This window comes from Odocoileus virginianus, chromosome 7 (genome assembly GCF_023699985.2).
Source record: "Odocoileus virginianus isolate 20LAN1187 ecotype Illinois chromosome 7, Ovbor_1.2, whole genome shotgun sequence".
Lineage (NCBI taxonomy): Eukaryota > Metazoa > Chordata > Mammalia > Artiodactyla > Cervidae > Odocoileus > Odocoileus virginianus.
In genome coordinates this window covers 257,626-276,389 of record NC_069680.1, presented here as the reverse complement: position 1 = coordinate 276,389, position 18,764 = coordinate 257,626, and the positions used below count along the sequence as shown (strand labels likewise).

At 43.1% G+C, this 18,764-nt stretch overlaps 1 protein-coding gene across 50 annotated transcripts in view; it reads left to right on the top strand.

Annotated features, from left to right (window-relative positions):
• Positions 1 to 18,764, top strand: part of SORBS1 (sorbin and SH3 domain containing 1) — a 229,905-nt gene that overhangs the window by 162,137 nt on the left and 49,004 nt on the right. For 41 of the 50 annotated variants that reach the window (XM_070469893.1, XM_070469887.1, XM_070469890.1 and 38 more), the window contains 4 exons: positions 7,179 to 7,226; positions 7,345 to 7,474; positions 9,310 to 9,424; positions 15,066 to 15,149. In XM_070469893.1, coding sequence (XP_070325994.1) covers positions 7,179 to 7,226; positions 7,345 to 7,474; positions 9,310 to 9,424; positions 15,066 to 15,149 — 377 coding nt within the window. The remainder of the gene's footprint in view (positions 1 to 7,178; positions 7,227 to 7,344; positions 7,475 to 9,309; positions 9,425 to 15,065; positions 15,150 to 18,764) is intronic. The other 9 variants (XM_020883440.2, XM_070469912.1, XM_070469926.1 and 6 more) reach the window with 1 other exon arrangement.

The following is an 18,764-nucleotide window of genomic DNA, read 5'->3' as shown; positions in this document are numbered from 1 at the left end:
AGTAAGGCTAATAAGCAAATGAGTTTTACTTCCCTTTACTTTTAAACCTTCACCTGACCCTCTCTCCCCTGCCTATGAGCTACTTGTCTATGAATTACCTACCATCCAGTCTCTCCCTTAAAGAGCTTCCCAGGTGGCTTAGTAGTAAAGAATCTGCCTACCAGTGTAGGAGATGCAAAGGACCTGGATTCAGTCTCTGGGTAGGGAAATTCCCCAAAGAAGGAAATGGCAACCTACTCCAGTATTCTTGCCTGGAGAATCCCATGGACAGAGGAGCCTGGTAGACTACAGTCCATGCGGTCACAAAGAGAGTCCATGGGGTCACCAAGAGTGGGAGGATACGACTAAGTGACTGAGCATGCAGCATGCACTTTTTCTTAAAGGCACGTGTCCTTTCCTAGCATCTGAGATGCTACTAGGTCTTTTGATTGTGAGAGCAGAGAGAGGGAATGTTTGAAGAGACCAGAGCCAACAGTACCCACTGTTGTACCCAGACCGTGGAGGGTCTGCTAGACTGAGTCTTTGGACATCCTGCTCACATTTTCCTTCTGAAGCAGGAACCACAGGAACATGCTGTAGAGAAACCACTTCAGAAGCCCCGCCACTGCCTCCTGCTTTAGGAAACAGCAGTGTGGTGGCCAGCACCTCTGCATCTCACATTCATAATCCTATTAATAAAAATAATAGCACAACCACCTGCAGTAACTGCTGCCACTGTCATGTATTGAGGCCTGCCCTGGCTCGCACTGTAAAAGAATCTGCCTGCACTGTGGGAGATCTGGGTTCAATCCCTGGATTGGGAAGATCCCTTGGAGAAGGCAATGGCAACCCACTCTAGTAGTCTTGCCTGGAGAATCCCCATTGACAGAGAAGCCTGGCAGGCTACAGTCCTTGGGGTTGCAAAGAGTTGGATATGACTGAGCAACTAACACTTCCGTTTTCACTTACTGAATACAAGGCTGCATGCTGGCTGCATCACAGTTGTTATCTCATATTCATCCTCCCAGCAGCCCCATGAGGTAAGTCCTCATTTTTGTGAGGGCATGAGGCTCAGAAAGGTTCAGTAATTTGTGAAAGATCACACAGCAAGTGGCAGAGTGAGGAATCCAGCCCAGGTCTCTGGGGCCCCCCAGTCATGGGTGTTTGTTTACTCTGCTGATTCCTTTCCCTTTCCTGTTGCACTCCGTGTTCTTGGCTGTCCCCTTTGCCAGGGCTCTCTGGTGCCTAACTCAGGCATCCAACTGGCCTGCTTCTGAGGCAGTCATGCTCCACTTGGCTGAGCCAGCAACTCCAGGGGTGGTGTCTGGGAATATGAGATTAGGAGAGCTCCCTGAGTGATTTGGCACGTGGTCAGGACTGGGGACCACTGCAGTGGAGGGGTACCCCCTCCCCCTTTTCCATCCTCCACAAAAGGAAGCAGATCCTCGCCAGTGTAGTTTGGGGGACTTGAGTACAGAATGAGAGTGGGGAATACAGATTGAAAACAACTAGCCTGACTGCTCTGAACATAGCCAGATGGTGTTGGCTTTCTTGACATGCTTCATGTCAAGAAAATGGGAGATATTTTCACATGATGCCTCCAGGTCAGCAAAACCAAGTAACTAGAGTGTTACCATGTGGTCCATGACCAGTGAGAACCCACCTGACCGTGTCAGGGTGAGGGCTGTCATACTAGCCAAGGGTGAAGTCCCAGAGACCAGCGCTTTCCCCTTGATTGTGGATGCGTCTTCAGGCTGTCCAGCTGATGGTGGTCACTGCCATCTCCTGGTGAAGTGACTCCAGACCCCACCTCAAGGCATCTTCAGGTTGTGGGGATGTGTCACGTCATAGTCGTCCATCTCACTGACCTTTTCCCCATTCCTAGATGAGGATGCGTTCCAGCAAGGATTTAGGAGGCTTATTTTCTTAGGCATGTCTATATCTGAGTTAGAATAATCCTCCACTGGCCTTTAAGGATTTCTTAGGATAGCCTTATTTTGCTTGAGTTCAAGCAAATGGTTCTGCTGTGAGGCTGGCTGGCTGGGATCCTCTGCCCAAGCTCCAGCGAGTACTGCCCAGAGGAGGGGCTGAGTGCTCGCAGCGGTCACCTTTGCTCCCCTAACTAGAGCTGCCCAGAAGGCCTCCGCCGAGCAAGTGTGGAAGGCTGACCTGCGAGATAGCGGAGCAAGGTTAGCCGTTAGTCCCTTTCCATCTTCAAGGGAGGAACGAACGCCTTAGGAGATGAGGCCGGTGAGTCGTCATCTGGCCCTCTGGCTCTCCCAGACTCCTGCTCTGTCCACTCCTGCCCTGTTCCACCTCATTCTCTTTACTCCTTCGCATTCAATTTTTTTTTCTAAGTTTGTCTTCTGTAGCTACTCTACATCCTATATTGATCTTTTTGTTTTTTGTCTTTTTTCATTATTTAGAATTTGATTGTGTCTAACCAGAACTTGGGTCTTCCCAGGTGGTGCTAGTGGTAAAGAACTTGCCTGCCAATGCAGGAGATGTAAGAGATGCAGGTTTGATCCCTGGTCAGGAAGCTCCTCTGGAGGAGGACATGGCAACCCACTCCAGTGTTCTTGCCTGGAGAACCTCATGGACAGAGGAGCCTGGCGGGCTATAGTCCATAAGGTCGAAAAGTCAGACACGACTGAAGTCACTTAGCACGCTCACATGCAGTCGGAGCATAGACAGCTTTGGGGCTCTTTCCCAAACCCCCTGGACTCTTCCTGACCATCCTGCCCCACTCCTCATTTTTCTTATTCTTCCTCCCCAATCCCACCCAGACTGTATATCTGCCTCTGTATATGCTTTTCTTTGGCCATTTTTGTTTGTTGGATGGGTGCGTTGTGTCTATCTTGACCCTTTTCTCCTTCCTCTTAAGTGTGTGGGGTAAAGCAGGAAAAAGAATTAACTTGAGCTGTGGGAAAAGATTGAGTTAAAAATGAACCACTGATAATTGGAAAAGTAATTTTAAGTTTAAAGCCTAACAAATGCATAAAATTGAAATTTAATTGATATAGGCAAGCAGTTATGCAAATAGTGCTTTTTGCCCATCATCTCATTTTGGTCAATTACATACTTTTTTTAATAGAACAACCAGCATTTTCTCCAGTGTCTTTAACAGTATTATACATTCTTAAAAAAATAAACAGAGGAAATCTTTTTTAGTCTATTTAAAGTACTGTGGTTGAAAAGGCAATTATGTGCCTTCTGGCAGTTTTAGGAGAGTAGCTATTCCCAAATGGAGCCTCCAAGGACAATTGCCAAAGCCCAGAGGAAAATCATTGGTGTGTAAACATCTTAGCCCAGCAGGGGTCTCCCAGCAGGGGTTGTTCACACCCAGTAAATACTGCTTAGGGTTAGAGCTTTCTGGAAGTCACTGGCACAGGAAGTTCTGGTGTCGCTGCCAAGATTTGATGTTTGCTGCTTGGGGCTCTAGGGGACACAGCGTGTGGCTCCACCACATCAGGAATCACAAGATCCAGCTCCACTGAGCCCACTGGGACTTTCTTTGAAAGGACTCTTGGAGAAATAGTGAAAGCAGGATTTCATGCATAGACAATGTCGGTGTTCACAGACAACTGGAGAAACATTTCGTTTAGTGTGTCTTAACTATGGTTAAACACACACACATTTGGCTGGCTCGGGTGTATAGAAATGCAGAAGGTGAGCCTTACACCCAGTTGCATCCCCATCTGTCCCTAGGCATAGACGTAACCTGCCAGGAGAAGGTACAAAAAGCAGCAAGTGGAAGATGTAGCAAGTGTGACTCAGTTTTACCCATTTCCCTAGAGAAGAGCAGGAAGAAAGCTAGAAGGGTGGTGGGGCAACTCAAAAAACTTGCTTAAGTGTCACCAGGGACGGGGTGATGTGGAAAATATAAGATCAAAGGCCTCCAGGGCTAGAAGTCATCCAGGCCAGCACTGCAGTGTGTGACTTTCACAGCACCCTCCCCTGCCTCCTCCCCCCAAAAGAGTCTATTCTGTTAGAGTGGAATAGCTACATTTCTGCTTGTGATCGGGCAGATGAGGCTGGGCTGAAGGTTACACTAGAGTCTGATCATCATCTCAGGGCTGAGGAGCGGCAGAGGTAGGGAAGTGGGGTTGGAAAGACCTGAATGCATTCTTGCTTTGTCTTCCACACTGTGCTAGGGGCAAATTTTCCTAACCTCCCTGGGCCCTAATTTCCTTGTCTCTGAGATATATACTTACATACCTCCAGGAGTTTTTCCAAGGATTGAGTGAGGCAATATTAGTAAATGACCAGTTAGGCACTTAATAATAGGAACAGCTATTATTTTTATTCGCAAGCATATGTAAAGTTTTCTTCCATTAGATTTGCAAGACAAACAGAAATTCGAGGAATAAATTATGCATCCCCTGGCTCTAGTCCAAATTATTAATGTTCAGATGAATCTGGGCAACTTGAGTTTGCTCACTTGAAAGTCAATGAACTGAAATCCACATGTCAGAGGTGGATCCCACCTCTGGGAAAATGAAAAGCTTGTTCATGGAGATGCCCCTGCCCTGTGCTAGCTTGAGGTGGAGATTTATTTTTCCACTTACACCAGATAAAGAAATTGCTTTAAGAGGCATTCAAACCTCTCTAGTGTTCACCCACTTCCACCCCTCTTCTTTCCTACTTCTCTTTCCAGCCTTGGGTGCGGCTTGTGGGATTTTAGTTACCTGGCCAGGCATTGAACCCGGGGCCTTGGCAGTGAGAGCACTGAGTCCTAACTGCTGGACCACCAAGGAAATCCCCTTCCTCCGTATTCAAACTTTCAAAATACACAGGTTAACTCCCCCAGCCATGCTGTTTTTTGTTTTGTTTTGTTTTGTTTTCCATCTCAGAACTATTTCTCATTTTCTTTTAACAAGTGTTCTAGAATTCCACATTAGAAAGCTCTAGGGAGCAAAAATCTTTAAAAAGCTGAGAATTAAAAAAAAGAAAAAAAAAAAAAGCCTTGAATATTTAAGTGCTGTTTTTCCCCCATGAAAACTCTGCTTTTACCTTTAGAACCAGTAATAGTTATAAATTAACCCTCACCTTACCATCTGCTGCTAGGTTGTAATTTCTCCATGATTCAAAGAGAGACAGGGTTTTGAGCTAGAATGCGAGGCTGGATTTTAAACAATACCTACACTGGTTCCTAACTAAGCTAATTTCTTATTTGGCAGACACCATTTTTCCAATCAAATCACTACAATCAAAGCTAATTTTTAGTTTTCTTTGATGCTGTGGTATCTTATCTGTATAATAATCAGAAGCTCTATTGAAAAATAAAAGCAGCAAAACAAACAAAAGCAGGCAACACAGAAGTCTTCAGAAGAGCACTCTGAAACATCTATTTCTGGATCCCAGTTTATCTCTTCTGCCCTATTTTCAAAAGTTAAATAAGCTCTCATGTTTAGTTTATAGCAGGGAAAGGCTTAGCTATATTGGTAGAAGAACCTTAAGCTCTTTTCAACTTTAAGGATAAGAATTAGCCAATATCAAAGCAAAAAGGAGGAGGAAGGGAGGGAGGAGAAAAGAGATCTCAGTACCCAAAACCTTTCCATTTTTGGAGCTGGAAAGACCTGGGACAGATACAATAGGGAGAGGAGAGGGGAGGTAGGAATGGAGATAGAGATCCTGTTTTTGAATAATACTGGAAAGAATAGCAGTGTTAGCTTTATGTACATTTTGTAAAATATTCTGGCCTTTTCTGCTCTGAAGCTTAAAACAACATGGAGACAAGGACTGGCTGTCAACATATTACATTGGGTTTTCTGACTTGTCTTTGCCAGCTAGTTCACGTGCTTGGTTATTTAAAGCTGTACTGATTTTAAGAGGAGTTGGGTCTTTGTTCCACATTCATGAATTCTGAATTCAGGTTAGTGAGCTATTAGAAAATGCCTAACTCTTGTTGGCGAAATGCTTTGGAGGGGTCGTCATGGATATAAGTGACTAAATATCCTGGGTTTCCAGGGCAGTCCCAGCTGAAAAACCTGTTCCATGAGAGTACCTGTGGTCTCATTTTTAGTTCCACGAAGCCATATCCACGAAGGGTTCAGGTCTTGCTTCTGCAAGTCTTAGTGCCTGGGTCGGTGTTCAGCTTATTTAGAGACCTGTGCTTAACAGTGGCACTAGTGGTAAAGAACCCACCTGCCAGTGCAGAAGACGTAAGAGATAGCGGTTCAACCCCTGGGTCAGGAAGATCCCCCAGAAGAGGGCATGGCAACCCACTCCAGTATTCTTGCCTGGAGAATTCCATGGAAGAGGAGCCTGGTGGGCTAAAGTCCATAGGGTCGCAGAGAATCGGTTATGGCTGAAGTGACTTAACAGATACACACACATACCCCACCCCACCCCCGCCCTTGGAGAGCCATCTCCCACCACAGAAACCCGTGTGAGTTTGACTTGATCCAGGGTCACAATTTAGACAGTGACCCCAAGTGGCACTTTTGCAGAGCAAATTATGTGAGGATCTGCTGAGGGCGTGTGGGGCTCCAAGGAAGGAAGGCTATCCGAGGGACTCGTTTACAGTGGAATCAAAACGAATGATGACAAGGGGTTTCTCAAACTGTTTTCTTAGCTGCACTACCACTTTGCTAAACGATTTTGCTTTGAGTTGGCCCCAGAGTTCATTCAGGTCTTCCCATTAGCTGTTAATGGAAGAAACAGAACGAACTTTGGGGCCAACTCAATGTATGGAACCTTAGCATATGAAATGGGTCACAGCTGAGCCAGGCAGCTAGAAACCACACCTGGGGCCTCCCCATCCCACTGGGCAGGCCTGGGTAGTCTGAAACTCAGCAGCATAGACCAGAGACAGTGCCAACACCCAGGCGTCCGTCTCAGCCTGTTCCCACTCAGCCAGGCTGGGGACCAGCTTTGCTTGTGGAAATTCTCTGGAGAGGACCTTTAGCTCTTTGTCCCCGTGCATTTCTGGGTGTCGGGGGCAGTCTTCCCCCAGGATTTGTGAGTGCACCTTCATGACAACAGGTCTGTTTGGTTGGGTGGGTTCTCCAAACGCAGCTCTGAACTGTGTGGTTTGCCATGGTGTAGCTTCTGGTGCTTGGCTCATCCTCTGTCCTCTGGGCTCCTGGGTGTGGCTGGACAACAGTCTGAGCAGGATGGTGGCAGTGGGGAACGTGTCACTCAGTTCTCTTACCTGAGCCGGATGTCTCCTGATTACATTTTGTTTTGTTCACTAGATGATGACTCAGATCTGTATTCTCCTCGATATTCCTTTTCTGAAGACAGTAAGTGGCTTAGAATTTCTTGGTTGTGGGGGTGGAAGGGAGAGTGGTGGACAAGGGAAGGATCTCCCTGTTTTCATCCATTTTAAAAGTCTTTTGCACTCACTTTTTCCTTCTCCAGCAAAATCTCCCCTTTCTGTGCCTCGCTCAAAAAGTGAGATGAGCTGCATTGATGGTGAGAAGGTAGTTAAGAGGTCGGCCACACTTCCCCTCCCGACCCGCTCTTCCTCACTAAAATCAAGCCCAGAGAGGTAAGTGTTCTCATCAGCTCCATGATTTTAGGCTGTAATACACAATCTCTTTCTCTGAGTCAGGCAGCATTGGAGCCAGGTGTCAAGCAGACCTGAGTTTGAATCCCTGCTCTATCACTTATTAGCAGTGATTTATTTTTTTGACTCTTAATGTTCTCATCTTTCAAATGGGGAAACATTTTACATTCCTTGGGATACTGCAAGGATAAAACAAGATAATGCATGTAACATATCCTGTAGTCCTGGCCCATCAGATGGGCTTAATGTTGAGAATAATTATCATCACTCTTTCCCTCTTCACAAGAGGAATCTTGAACTATAAGATTTGTCATGTGTTTTAATACTCTCTGTGCATACTGATGGGGCCCATAGCAGAGAATATAATTTTAAAATGAAGCTACACTTTTTAGTATCTCTTTATTTATTCAACACATTATCGAAACATAAGGCTTGATGGTTGAAATGATATTTGTCATCTCTTAATGCTCACACTAAGTGAACCAGTTGTCTTTTATTGAGTCTTATGCCCTTGGGAGCAGCTTCCAGGGCATCTGGACTGGTGTCCCAGGCATCTCCCAGTTCCATCTTCTAACACTTTTCAACCCCAAACGGGTTCTGGCTAAACAAAATTATTTTCCCTTTAAATACACACTGTTTCATACCTCCAAACTTTTTCCATCTTCATGACAAATGAATGGCTATTTTTGAAATCCCACATATATGTACATGACATCTGCTTCAGAGTTTGATAATTAATTTGAAAGGAAGGCTGGGTGTACCTGCAAATCTTTACAATTGCATTCATTAAGCACCTACTGGGTGCATTCTGTGTGTGATTGAACAAGATGCTATGGTGCACATTGGACACATAAATCATTGTCCCTGCCTTCACAAAGTTTATAGCCTTGTAGGAAAAACTGATTATAATCACAGTGCAAAATGCAATTATGTGCCTATGTGAAAATTTTGCAAATAATTTTCAAGGCTTCATGTATCCTCTGAAATCTCCCACTGGATCAGGTTAAGTACCTGTGCCAAAGGCTGCATTTTGGGTGATTACCAGGGTAGGGTGTGGAACAGGGAAGAAGAACATGGTTATAAAAGCAAATAATGTTGCGAACTTCCGTGGCAGTTCAGCGGTGAAGACTCCATGCTCCCAGTGCAGAGGTTGCAGGTTCAATCCCTGATCCGAGAACTAAGATCCCACATGCCACATGGGGCGGCCAGAACAAACAGACAAAACAAGACGAAAGTGTTTACAGTGGTTCCTGTAGGCCTGGTGTTTGGCAAAGTGATTTACATGCTGAGACACACTGTCTCATTAATCCTTACAACAACCGCACTTACTCCATGAGTAAACTGAATTCAGTAGAGGCTAAGTGCTTGGCCCAGAGGAGCCAGCTAGCAAGGGCTGCAGTAGGGTTGGAACCACAGCTGCCTGGCTCTGGGTCCTGCATTCTCTCTCACTGCACTAGCCTGAGTGGGAAGTACAGGCATGTCTGAGAGATGATAAGCCCCTGAGAGCAGAGCAAGGTGAAGGATTTTTTCCAGCGCGCACTTTGCAGCTGCAGCTGCTGCCTTGCTTCCCTTTCTTGTCTCCCTGCTTCTCAGTGCCTGGTTGTGAGCATGGGACACCGCAAGCCTTTTGTGAAGCGAACACAGGGATCTAACTGGTTGCTTGAAGAAGGAAACCACAACTGGGCGCTTTGTCCAGAGTCCCATTTTGTGCCTCGGATATAAAAATTCCTTGATTAAACTACAGTCGGCCAAAGTCGTCAGACCTGTCGGATGCCAATTTTCATGAGAATAGCTCTAATAGGATTTTCTTTCTACAGGACTGACTGGGAGCCCCCAGATAAGAAAGTGGATACAAGAAAATACCGCGCAGAGCCCAGAAGCATTTACGAGTATCAGCCGGGCAAGTCCTCTGTTCTGACCAACGAAAAGATGGTAATGTGCATATTCAAGTGCTTTTGTCTCACCCTGCCCAAGTTCTTTAATCTGGATGCATTGTGCGCTTGGATTACATTCTTTCTCCCTTGAGATAGACTTGCTTTGTTTAGAAGACAGTGACAATATGAAGTATTTTTACCCTTTTCATTTGGCAGGTGTTCACAAAATAAGTGCTGAGAGTCTGCATTGGAAGAATCCTCACTGTGGCTTTGTTGTTCTTTTTGTGCATGGTTTTCACTAATTTTAAATCTGCTAGTGTAAAGGTTGATTTTGCTGCTCTCTTTTTTAAAAACATCTAACCATTCGTTTATCAGGCTTGTTGCTAACCAGACTAAAATTGTAGTTTTAGAGGTGACTCATATTTGAACATGCATACATTTTGTAGAAGTTACAAGTACATCATTAAAAACCAGATAATTAATATGATGATGTTACTTGCAGGGAAAAAAAGCTCCAGGCTGTTAGACTATGGCTTTTAGATCTTCCTTTTCTGACAAGTTCAATAGAGAGAACACATTGCATGTTCCATCTATTTGTGGTTCCCTATACAAGTTCACATCTCCAAGCAGTTATCAGTGGGGAGCATGGCCTGTATGGGCATAGGAGACCACCCTGTGAAGGCAAGGGAGAATTTTTACAAACTGATTAGTTTCATATCTGCCCGTCACACTTCCTTTTATTCACCCTTCATTAGAACAAGATGGTTTCGGAATTCTGATCATGGTTAAAGGGACCTCCAAGGCTCCATAAACCCTGCAGCCCTCCTGCCTTTCCAGCAGGAGGGAATTGTCATGCTGGGGATTGATTCTCATTAAAATGCGGTTACCACACTGAGTCCAGAATAAGAAGGCCCCTGAAATGTGTGTTCAAATTCTTCTCCCTCCGCCTCTTTTGCTCTACATGTTTTTAAGGAATAATTGATTTGACTTTTACTAAAATACAAAGGTGACGTCTTTAAAAGCACAAAGGGGTAAGTAATTTTAGTTAGGGAAAAAAGGTTCAACAGTTCACCAAAATGCTTCAGATTTGTCATTCTCCGGCATTTACTGCGCACCAAAGTTATTTTAAGCAAAAAGTTCTGAGAGGAGTAGAGAATTTTGCCTCTGTCTCCTCCCTTCACTGCAGGTTCTCTCTTTGTGAGAAGGTAATAAACATGGAAGGTAACCTTCCACACAGGTCTTCCTAGAAAGAAAGTTATGTCCTTTGAGTATGTTCCTGACACTTGAATAACAAGCAAGGGACATACATCATGTATCTGTACACTTCTGTGCTTTCAGGTTCTGTAGGCCCCTGGGTGCTTTTGTTTTGGTGATATTATTATTCATAGATGGTCATTGCTGTTACTGAAAGCTTTCCCCTTAATTTCTCCTTTGTTTCCTCTTCCTTTCCTTCGTTCCTAATAATTTGACCACTACTCAAAACTAGGGGGGAAAAAACCCCAGAATCCATAATTGTGTGCTCATTGATACCACAGTGATCACAGTGTCCTCCATATCATAGTGCTTGGGAGCATTTATATTGTTTTCACAAACCCTGAGAAGTAGCTCACTCTGCCCACGGGCCCCACTTTGGAGAGTTGTGGTGACCATACACGTGGGTGGTCAAGCACCATCTGGCTGTTCCCACACAGGAAGCCCCTCCGGCTGTACCAGGGCCTGGGCCAACCAGTTAGGACATAAGACCCAAGGCCGGCCAGAGAGGAACATTGCTGTCTAGCTGTTTGTTCCCAGAGAGTAGTTTTTCATTTTAGAGAGAATCTTCATTTTTTCATAGTCTGCTCTTCACAGAGGTGGAAACAGTCCTTTATTTTTGAATTTTTCTTCCTGCTGTTTTTGCCACATGAACAGAAAAGTTGGATTGGGAGTTTCAGTGTGAGTCCTGCCTTTCGGTTTCGCTGTTTGGTTTGCCAGAATTTGAGGGGCCCCTTCTTCCCCAACCACCACCACCACACTCACACGCATGTGCACACGCACACGTTTTTGTGGTGGTTAGCTGTGAATAAGTGTGCTAACTAGAGACAGATAGAGAATCTAAATTTTCTCCCAGAAAGGCACATCTTTTTTATGGGGGAGAATCCCTATTTTCCCCCAGTGTTTTTCCAGCTGGAGATGCTTGTGTCTGCTTAAGCCTGGCAATTTGAACTGCGACTTCACAGGCACATCTGTCCTGTTCGCACAGAGGGCTGATGGGTAGACCGTGAAGATTGCCTTGGCATTCATCTTGTCCCTGCAGCAAACCCACAGCATCCCAGACAAACACTGTGCTACCTGCAGGAGATTCGTAGGAGATTCGCAGCCTTGGTGACCTGTTCAGCTATTTGACAAGCTCATATGAAGTTCTTTATTACTGTTTGGCCTCCCTCTTATCACAGTATTAGCCCATTTTCTTCTCTTCTGGTCTTGGAGTTGGAGAGCTACTGGTTGGTCCCTGCTTTGTCAGAAATAGTTTTTTTTTTTTTTTCAGGCTGTAGTTCTTTTACATACTTTACATACCTCCCAAGTCCCTTTGAGAACTGAACCTCAGCTCAATTCAATAAATATGTACAGTTGATCCTTGAACAACACAGGTTTGAACTGCACAGTCAACCTAAACGTGGATTCTTTTCAATAGTAAGTGTTATAGCCCTGCACGACTGCAGTTGGTTGAGTTTGTGGATATGGAGAAACCCTGGATACTAAGGGCCTGCTGTAAATTATACTCAGATTTTCAACTGCATGCATCCCTGAGGCTCAGGTTGTTCAAGGGTCTGCTTGTAGAATAACATTTATGTGCCAAGTCCTAGGTTAGATGTTGGGGTTCCTGCTCCCATAGGGATAATGTGAGAAGGACAGATGTAAAAATCATTATTACAAACACAATATTTATTTGGAAGTGTAAAACATGGGGATTTACCCAACTTAGTTTCTCCCCAGTTCAGAGTCACCTTGAGCTCCCTCCTGACTTTTCAAGTCTGTCACTCGCCCCTGTATTAGCTTGGTATCATCCACAAACTCAGCAGCCCCACCCCCTTCTCCTGGGGAGTATGAGAAATGTAAGCAGCACTGGACTAGGAATTGGAAGGTTTCTGAGTTCCAAATTCAGATTCGGACACTGCCTTATGTCTGGGGGCATCACTTAACTTTTCTGAACAACCACAGTGTTTTCACCTGTAAAATGGAATTATCTGGCATGCCAACCTCGATGGAGCATTGAGTGAGAGGGTCACATGTGATAATGTGGGTAAAAGATCTGTGAATATAACAAAGTACCATGTAAATGAACATGCCACTTTCAGATTCTTTAATTACAGTCTGAAGCTAGTCTCTGGCTCCCGTCCAAGCAGCAGAACTATTCTTCTGAACAATCAGGCATTTTCCTCGTGAGTCCCCTGCCTTTTCTGAGGATTTTGCCAAGCTGGGAAAAGTTAGCTCCCTGTCGCAGAGACCTCAGCCTGGCTTTGTGGAATCTGCTCTGCCTGCCAGAACAGAGAGCCTGCTCTCCATCCAGAAGGACAGTCCCCTATTTGTCCATTCTGTGCTTCAACCTAGAAAGGAGTTATCAGCGCAGAATCACGTGCTGCGTGGTATTTATTACCTCTTTAGCTTTCTCGCTGGGCAACTCCAAGGACTAAGGTTGGCTGCTCTGGGTGCAAGCTGGTTGACATGCCTCCTGATTCAATTCTCAACCCAGCATTAACCTTAGTAATAAAACAATCTATGAACAACCTTTGACAATAAAATGGGTTGATTCTTTCAGAACTGAGTACCAGGACATTCAGGCAGTTTTCTGAAAAAGTTGGTACATTTTGTTTTTAAAAAATAGAAAAAAAAAAGGAAAAAAAAAGCCCAAATTATTCCCAGAGAGCAGTTTATAAATAGTCTTTTAAAGTACTAAACATGAATAGGCTTCATGAAGCCCCATGATACAAGGACCTAGGGTGTCCCCATGTCTAACCTGTCCCCCCTAAATGGTGGTGTCCTTGTAGGTATTGCACCTCATTTCATTGAATAAATATAGATTCCAGTATTTTACAGAATTACAGAATCCACTGAGATGGAACACACATTCTCCAGATTTTAAGTTCCTCTGCCCCTCAAGACAGTTGGAAGAAGGTTTAGTCTGAATGCAAGAGGACAGACTGTTTCAATACATATTTTCCTTTGATTTCAACTAACTTCTATTCAGTTAATTTCAGCTAAAGGAAAGTTATCTACCAAATCTTCCTGGGTTTAAAGCAAAAATAGAAATAATAGTAAGGATTCTTATAGGGATCTTAGAGACTGGTGAAGGTCACTAAGAAAGTTTACAGCCATTTCAACAAGCTGCAAAAGACCTGTTACCTGAATGTTAAGAAAAATGTGTCCAGAGGAACTGCTTTGTGAAGGAGTCACTTGGAGATGTGTCCACAGGACGTGCAATTTCCTTTCTATGTGTTGTGGCCCTGAGGGCATGTTTCTTATGTTTTCAATCTCAATGGAAAATGTATATTTTCTATTTCGTTTTGTCAGGATATCACCATTTCTCTCTTTTGTGACTATTAAGATTTTTTGAAACATATACACATAAGAATTAAGCCGTGAGCCTCTAACAGTTTCATCTGATGTGATCATATCTCCAGTTTATTAAGGGGAAACTGATTTGCTTTCCAGGCACTCATTTTCCAACTAATTATTTCCAGAAACATATGCTCTTCCACAGAGCAAGGTATCAGAACTTTATAAATATTTGACGAAACATGAAATCCCAAGGAATCAAATTATCAGTCTGTGAATTACCTCTTAGAGCTGTATAAAATGAGAAAGCTAACTTATTTTTGTAACATAACCCAGAAGTTTCTCCCCCGTGTTGTTCTGTTATCTGTCTTGTTCAGCTTTTTCCTTTATTTTTTTCCCCAGTTCTTTAACATTTATCTCTTAAAGCACAAGGTATATCTGTCTGTATTCATCCCCCATGGATGCTTGTTTAAAATGTTTTTTCACTTGTGTCTTCTGTTTTTACTTACATCATCTTTCACTTTACTCTGTGTGGGACTTGGTTTCTCACCTACTCATGTGCCATTAAAGATGCAGTATTAACAAATTGGCTTTTATAAAAGTGTCAGTATTTGCTGTTGATTTGTTGATCTTGAAAACCTGAAGACAGCCTTGCAAATAAGCACTAAAACCGTACTAGCCCATAAAAGTGTTTGCTCTACTCATCTGGCGTAGATGGCTAAATGTTTGGTGTGTTCACCAGGTTATTTGCTTGTAACTCTTAGCTCTTTGGAAAGAGAAAAGAGGGGCTCTCTTTTCTCCCACTACTCTGGCAATTACCCAGGAAAACTGTCATGCCCATGTTCAGATGTGTTGAGAGGGCAGCCGTGGGGTACAGTGCTCTCCATCCGTGTCCCTCTGCCTGGGGACCGATGAACAATTCCCTCACTGCTGCCTACCTCAGTGTCCTGTTTTCATAAACACATCCTTTCCTGCCTGTTTCAGCTCCTGATTTTGCTCATGTCTGTAAAAAAAAAAAAAAAAAAAAAAAAGGATGATTGCTGCTGTTGAATGCAGGTGCTGTATATTTCTGGAAACCACTGCATCTCTACTGGCCGGTTCCTATGTAATCTCTGCATAATGTTATCCTTCTCTTTCTTCCATTTCCCTGTCACCAACCCCTATAGAGTCGGGATATAAGTCCAGAAGAGATAGATTTAAAGAATGAACCTTGGTATAAATTCTTTTCGGAATTGGAGTTTGGGAAACCGGTAAGTTTAATAGCTTCAGTGGTTATAGACACCGTTTTAAATAATGCTGTTGATGCATTGTTGCTGCTAAAGAATCAGATCTGTTTGTAAAGGGCTCAGGAAGTGGGGAACAGCTTCGTTGACTGTCAGTAGTAGGATTGTCAGTTCTCACTACAACATGTGAGGTTTCCACTGCTTTACTTCACCAAGAAGGGACAGTGAGCTCTGGGAAGTGTTTCTTGCTAGAAGATTTCAGGGAGACACGGCTAGATCATTGCTTGACTTAAGACCTTTCAGCACTAGCAACAAATATCACACACCTTGTAGACTGCATTATTTCAGGCTTCGGTTCAGTCCCTTGAACAAAGGCTTCACAGTGTGCTGAAGACAAACAGGAAAAAGCGTACATACTGAGAAAGGCCAGCATTGTCCCTGTTTTAAATAGAAATTTTAGAAGCAAATATATAAGAGAAGTGACAAAGCAAAGGGAAAAGGGCCTTTCTGTGCACAGGTGGTCTGAGAATGCCACCCTGTTACAGGCAACTTTTAGGGAATGATTTCTATGAGGTAGGGATAGTATTTCCCAAAATTACAGATGAGAGTTAGGAATTCTAGCAAACTTAGTATTCAGCCCAATAGCCTGCAAATTCTGTGATGTATCTGAGTTGGCTTTGGTACAAATTGATTTTTGGCAATTCAAGGAGGATTTTCTTGGCCTTGCACCCAAAGGAGTATCAAACAGAAGGGAGAACTGAGCTCATTTTTCCACTGGACATAACTGGAAACTGACTTTAAAACTTCAGTTACTTTAAAGTCTTAATTATGATAGCAGCAAAAAGAATTTACAAGTGGAGGGATTAAATAAATTAAATAAATGTATAAAAATAAAACATTCTATTAGATGTTTGTATGAGACTTTAAGCATTGAATCTGGCACTTGAATCACATGATTTAGAATAATAGTTGTGTTTTTGTGTTTTTTTGCCAGATAGCTTTATAGTTCAGGAAAATGTTAAATTTCATAGTATACTTTTTATGAAGATGAAGACAGAGAAATTTAGCTGGTGCTCTGAAATTGCTCATTTGATTGAGCCGTGATGAGCTTTGTTGGACTGTTCAGGCATTTTCAGAGTTAGGAGCACCTGACTTGTAAACACTCCACTCGTAGGAACAGGCAGTCCTACTTTGTCTTCTCTGAGTCCCCTACTATCAGCCAAGCAGCCCTGGATGAACACCGCCACCTAGTGGTCAGAAGCGAGGGACGCATCCAACCCAAAGTGCACAGTCTCCTCCCCTCCTCAAAGCTTTGGTGCACTCCTCACTTCTCCTCTCTCCCTTTTTTCTCTGCTGTCCACCATTCACACATCAATGAAGTCTACCTCCCACAGTCTTTTCCACGTGCAGAACTTTAGCAATATCCTAACCTTTTTCTTTTTCTTAAAACCTTCTCAGTTGTCTCACAATAGAAAAAACCTTTGGAAATGTGTTCCCCCAAAAAAGACGATGATTAGTACATGCAATAATAATGCCGTACTTTCATCAGAGAAAGAAAGTGATATTAACTTTATTTTTTTTTCAAAAATCCAATTTATTATTCAGGATTAGCTACAACTAACAATTTTTCATAAACTCCAGTTATAGGTATTTTTTCCCTGAGGGAAACCAGAATGTTAAGTCTTTGGTGAGGCTATAATTAAACATTATATTTTAAGTCAAAGAAGAGGAATCATCACGCATGTAAAACAACTAGTAGCAGCGGAGACCAAGACTAATTTATATTACAAAGTAAAAAATGCCAAATATTAAGAGAAAGTCAAGCATTAAATTGTTGATAGTAAGGAGCCTGTGCCATCGATTTTTTAAACCCTGTTGAGAATCTATAATTTCTAGCCATCTCCTCATTTGCCAAATAACTAGTTTTACTGAAATATTAACTTTTAGGGAAAGTTATGAAGCCATTTTTTTCTAATTAATTGTGACTGGTTTATTATTTTACTAAATCTGTCATTGTAATTAATACTCTTTCTGTTAGCAATTGACAGCATTTCAGTCACAGTGTGCCTAGATAGGCTCTGTGAATAGCTCAGTGAATTAATTGTTTCTATGGGAAATGGTAGTCTGAACACCACACAGCCAATCCAGACAAATGTTGAGAAAACAGTCCATCTGTGTACTGGGACCTTCCTGTAATTTGTGTTCCTACCCTCTTGTCCCCACTGACTCTTAATTATTTAAAGGCTTAGAGATGTTTTTCCAAAATGCCATTTTCTCTAAAGCCAGAGTGTTCCTTACATAGACCTTAGATTTCTTAAATGGGACTACTGCTTCTTGTATGGTCTTTTAAAGTCAAAAAGATGATACTTTTGAAGACTTGCCAAAGTAGCTTAATCAATGCCCATATCCTGAGGAATAGCATTGAGATGAACAGGTCCTTATGGTGTGAGGCATAAGGGTGAGCTTGTTACCTGGTTGAACCAGACTGATGACTGGATAGTACTCCCAGGGCTTGCGAGGAAGGTGTGATGGGGAGAAATTGTTTCCTTCTTTTCACTTCTCCTACCCCAATCAACTCTGTGCCATTAAAGAGTAAGAGATAGAAATAAAAGGGGTATAAACTGTGGAAGTTGTTTTGGAGGGTTTTTCAGTCATTTGGGAGCAGAATGAAGTTAAAACTCCAGTCAAAGCGTGTGGATCATCGTTTCTCCTTTTTATTCCACGTGAACCTAGGACCCGCTTCCCAGCAGTAAAGCCAGCCAGAACTGTAGATGTTTACCCTGCACTCCTTTCTTCCTCAGCCCCTTCACTTAAAGCCACCCTGATTTAGTGAGCTGAAGCTTCAGTAAGACCCTGACTATAATACCTTTTAGGTCTAACGAGTTGTAGAGTATCAACTGATTTAAGACTTCAGGGACCATTCGGGGAAGATGATTTAAAACCAATTTTATTTGTAAGCACTGTCTAATATTTTGCAGGAAGTAAATGAGTAAGGCTAGCATCAGTGACTTGAAAAAGTCTCCATCCCCAATAAGATTCAAGTGTATTAAGTGCTTAAAGATGAGTGATAATTGTCAGTGGCACTTACTCTACAAATTGCAGAATATAAGCATACAGAGATCATGTTACTGACCTGCTGATGTTAGTGGTGAAGGTGCCTTGGAATCAGATTACTTTTCATCTATAAATTCATTACAAAGGACCTGGGTGTCAGCCGTTTCTTCTTCCTCCCTCCCCACTAAAATTTTGACAAAATTGATGTGATTTCTGTAAGTAAGCTCATGGTGAAATGTAAAACTAATTTGAATGCTGCCACAGAGCTGTCTATGATGAAATTTGTGCAGAATGATAGGAGTTATTAATGAACTCGTGTCCTCAGAGGTCATTGTGTAAGAAATTTCAAGTCTAAGCAGGCAGAACAAAAAGGTATACAGAGTGGGAAAGAGATGCAGGTTTAGACGTATCTTGTAACTTCCAGATATCCTCTCCTCTGGTCCCCTCTTGGGGCTTCCATGGTAGCTCAGCTGGTAAAGAATCCACCTGCAATGCAGGAGACCCCGGTTCGATTCCTAGGTCAGGGAGATCTGCTGGAGAAGGGACAGGCTCCCCACTCCAGTATTCTTGCCTGGAGAATCCTCCTGG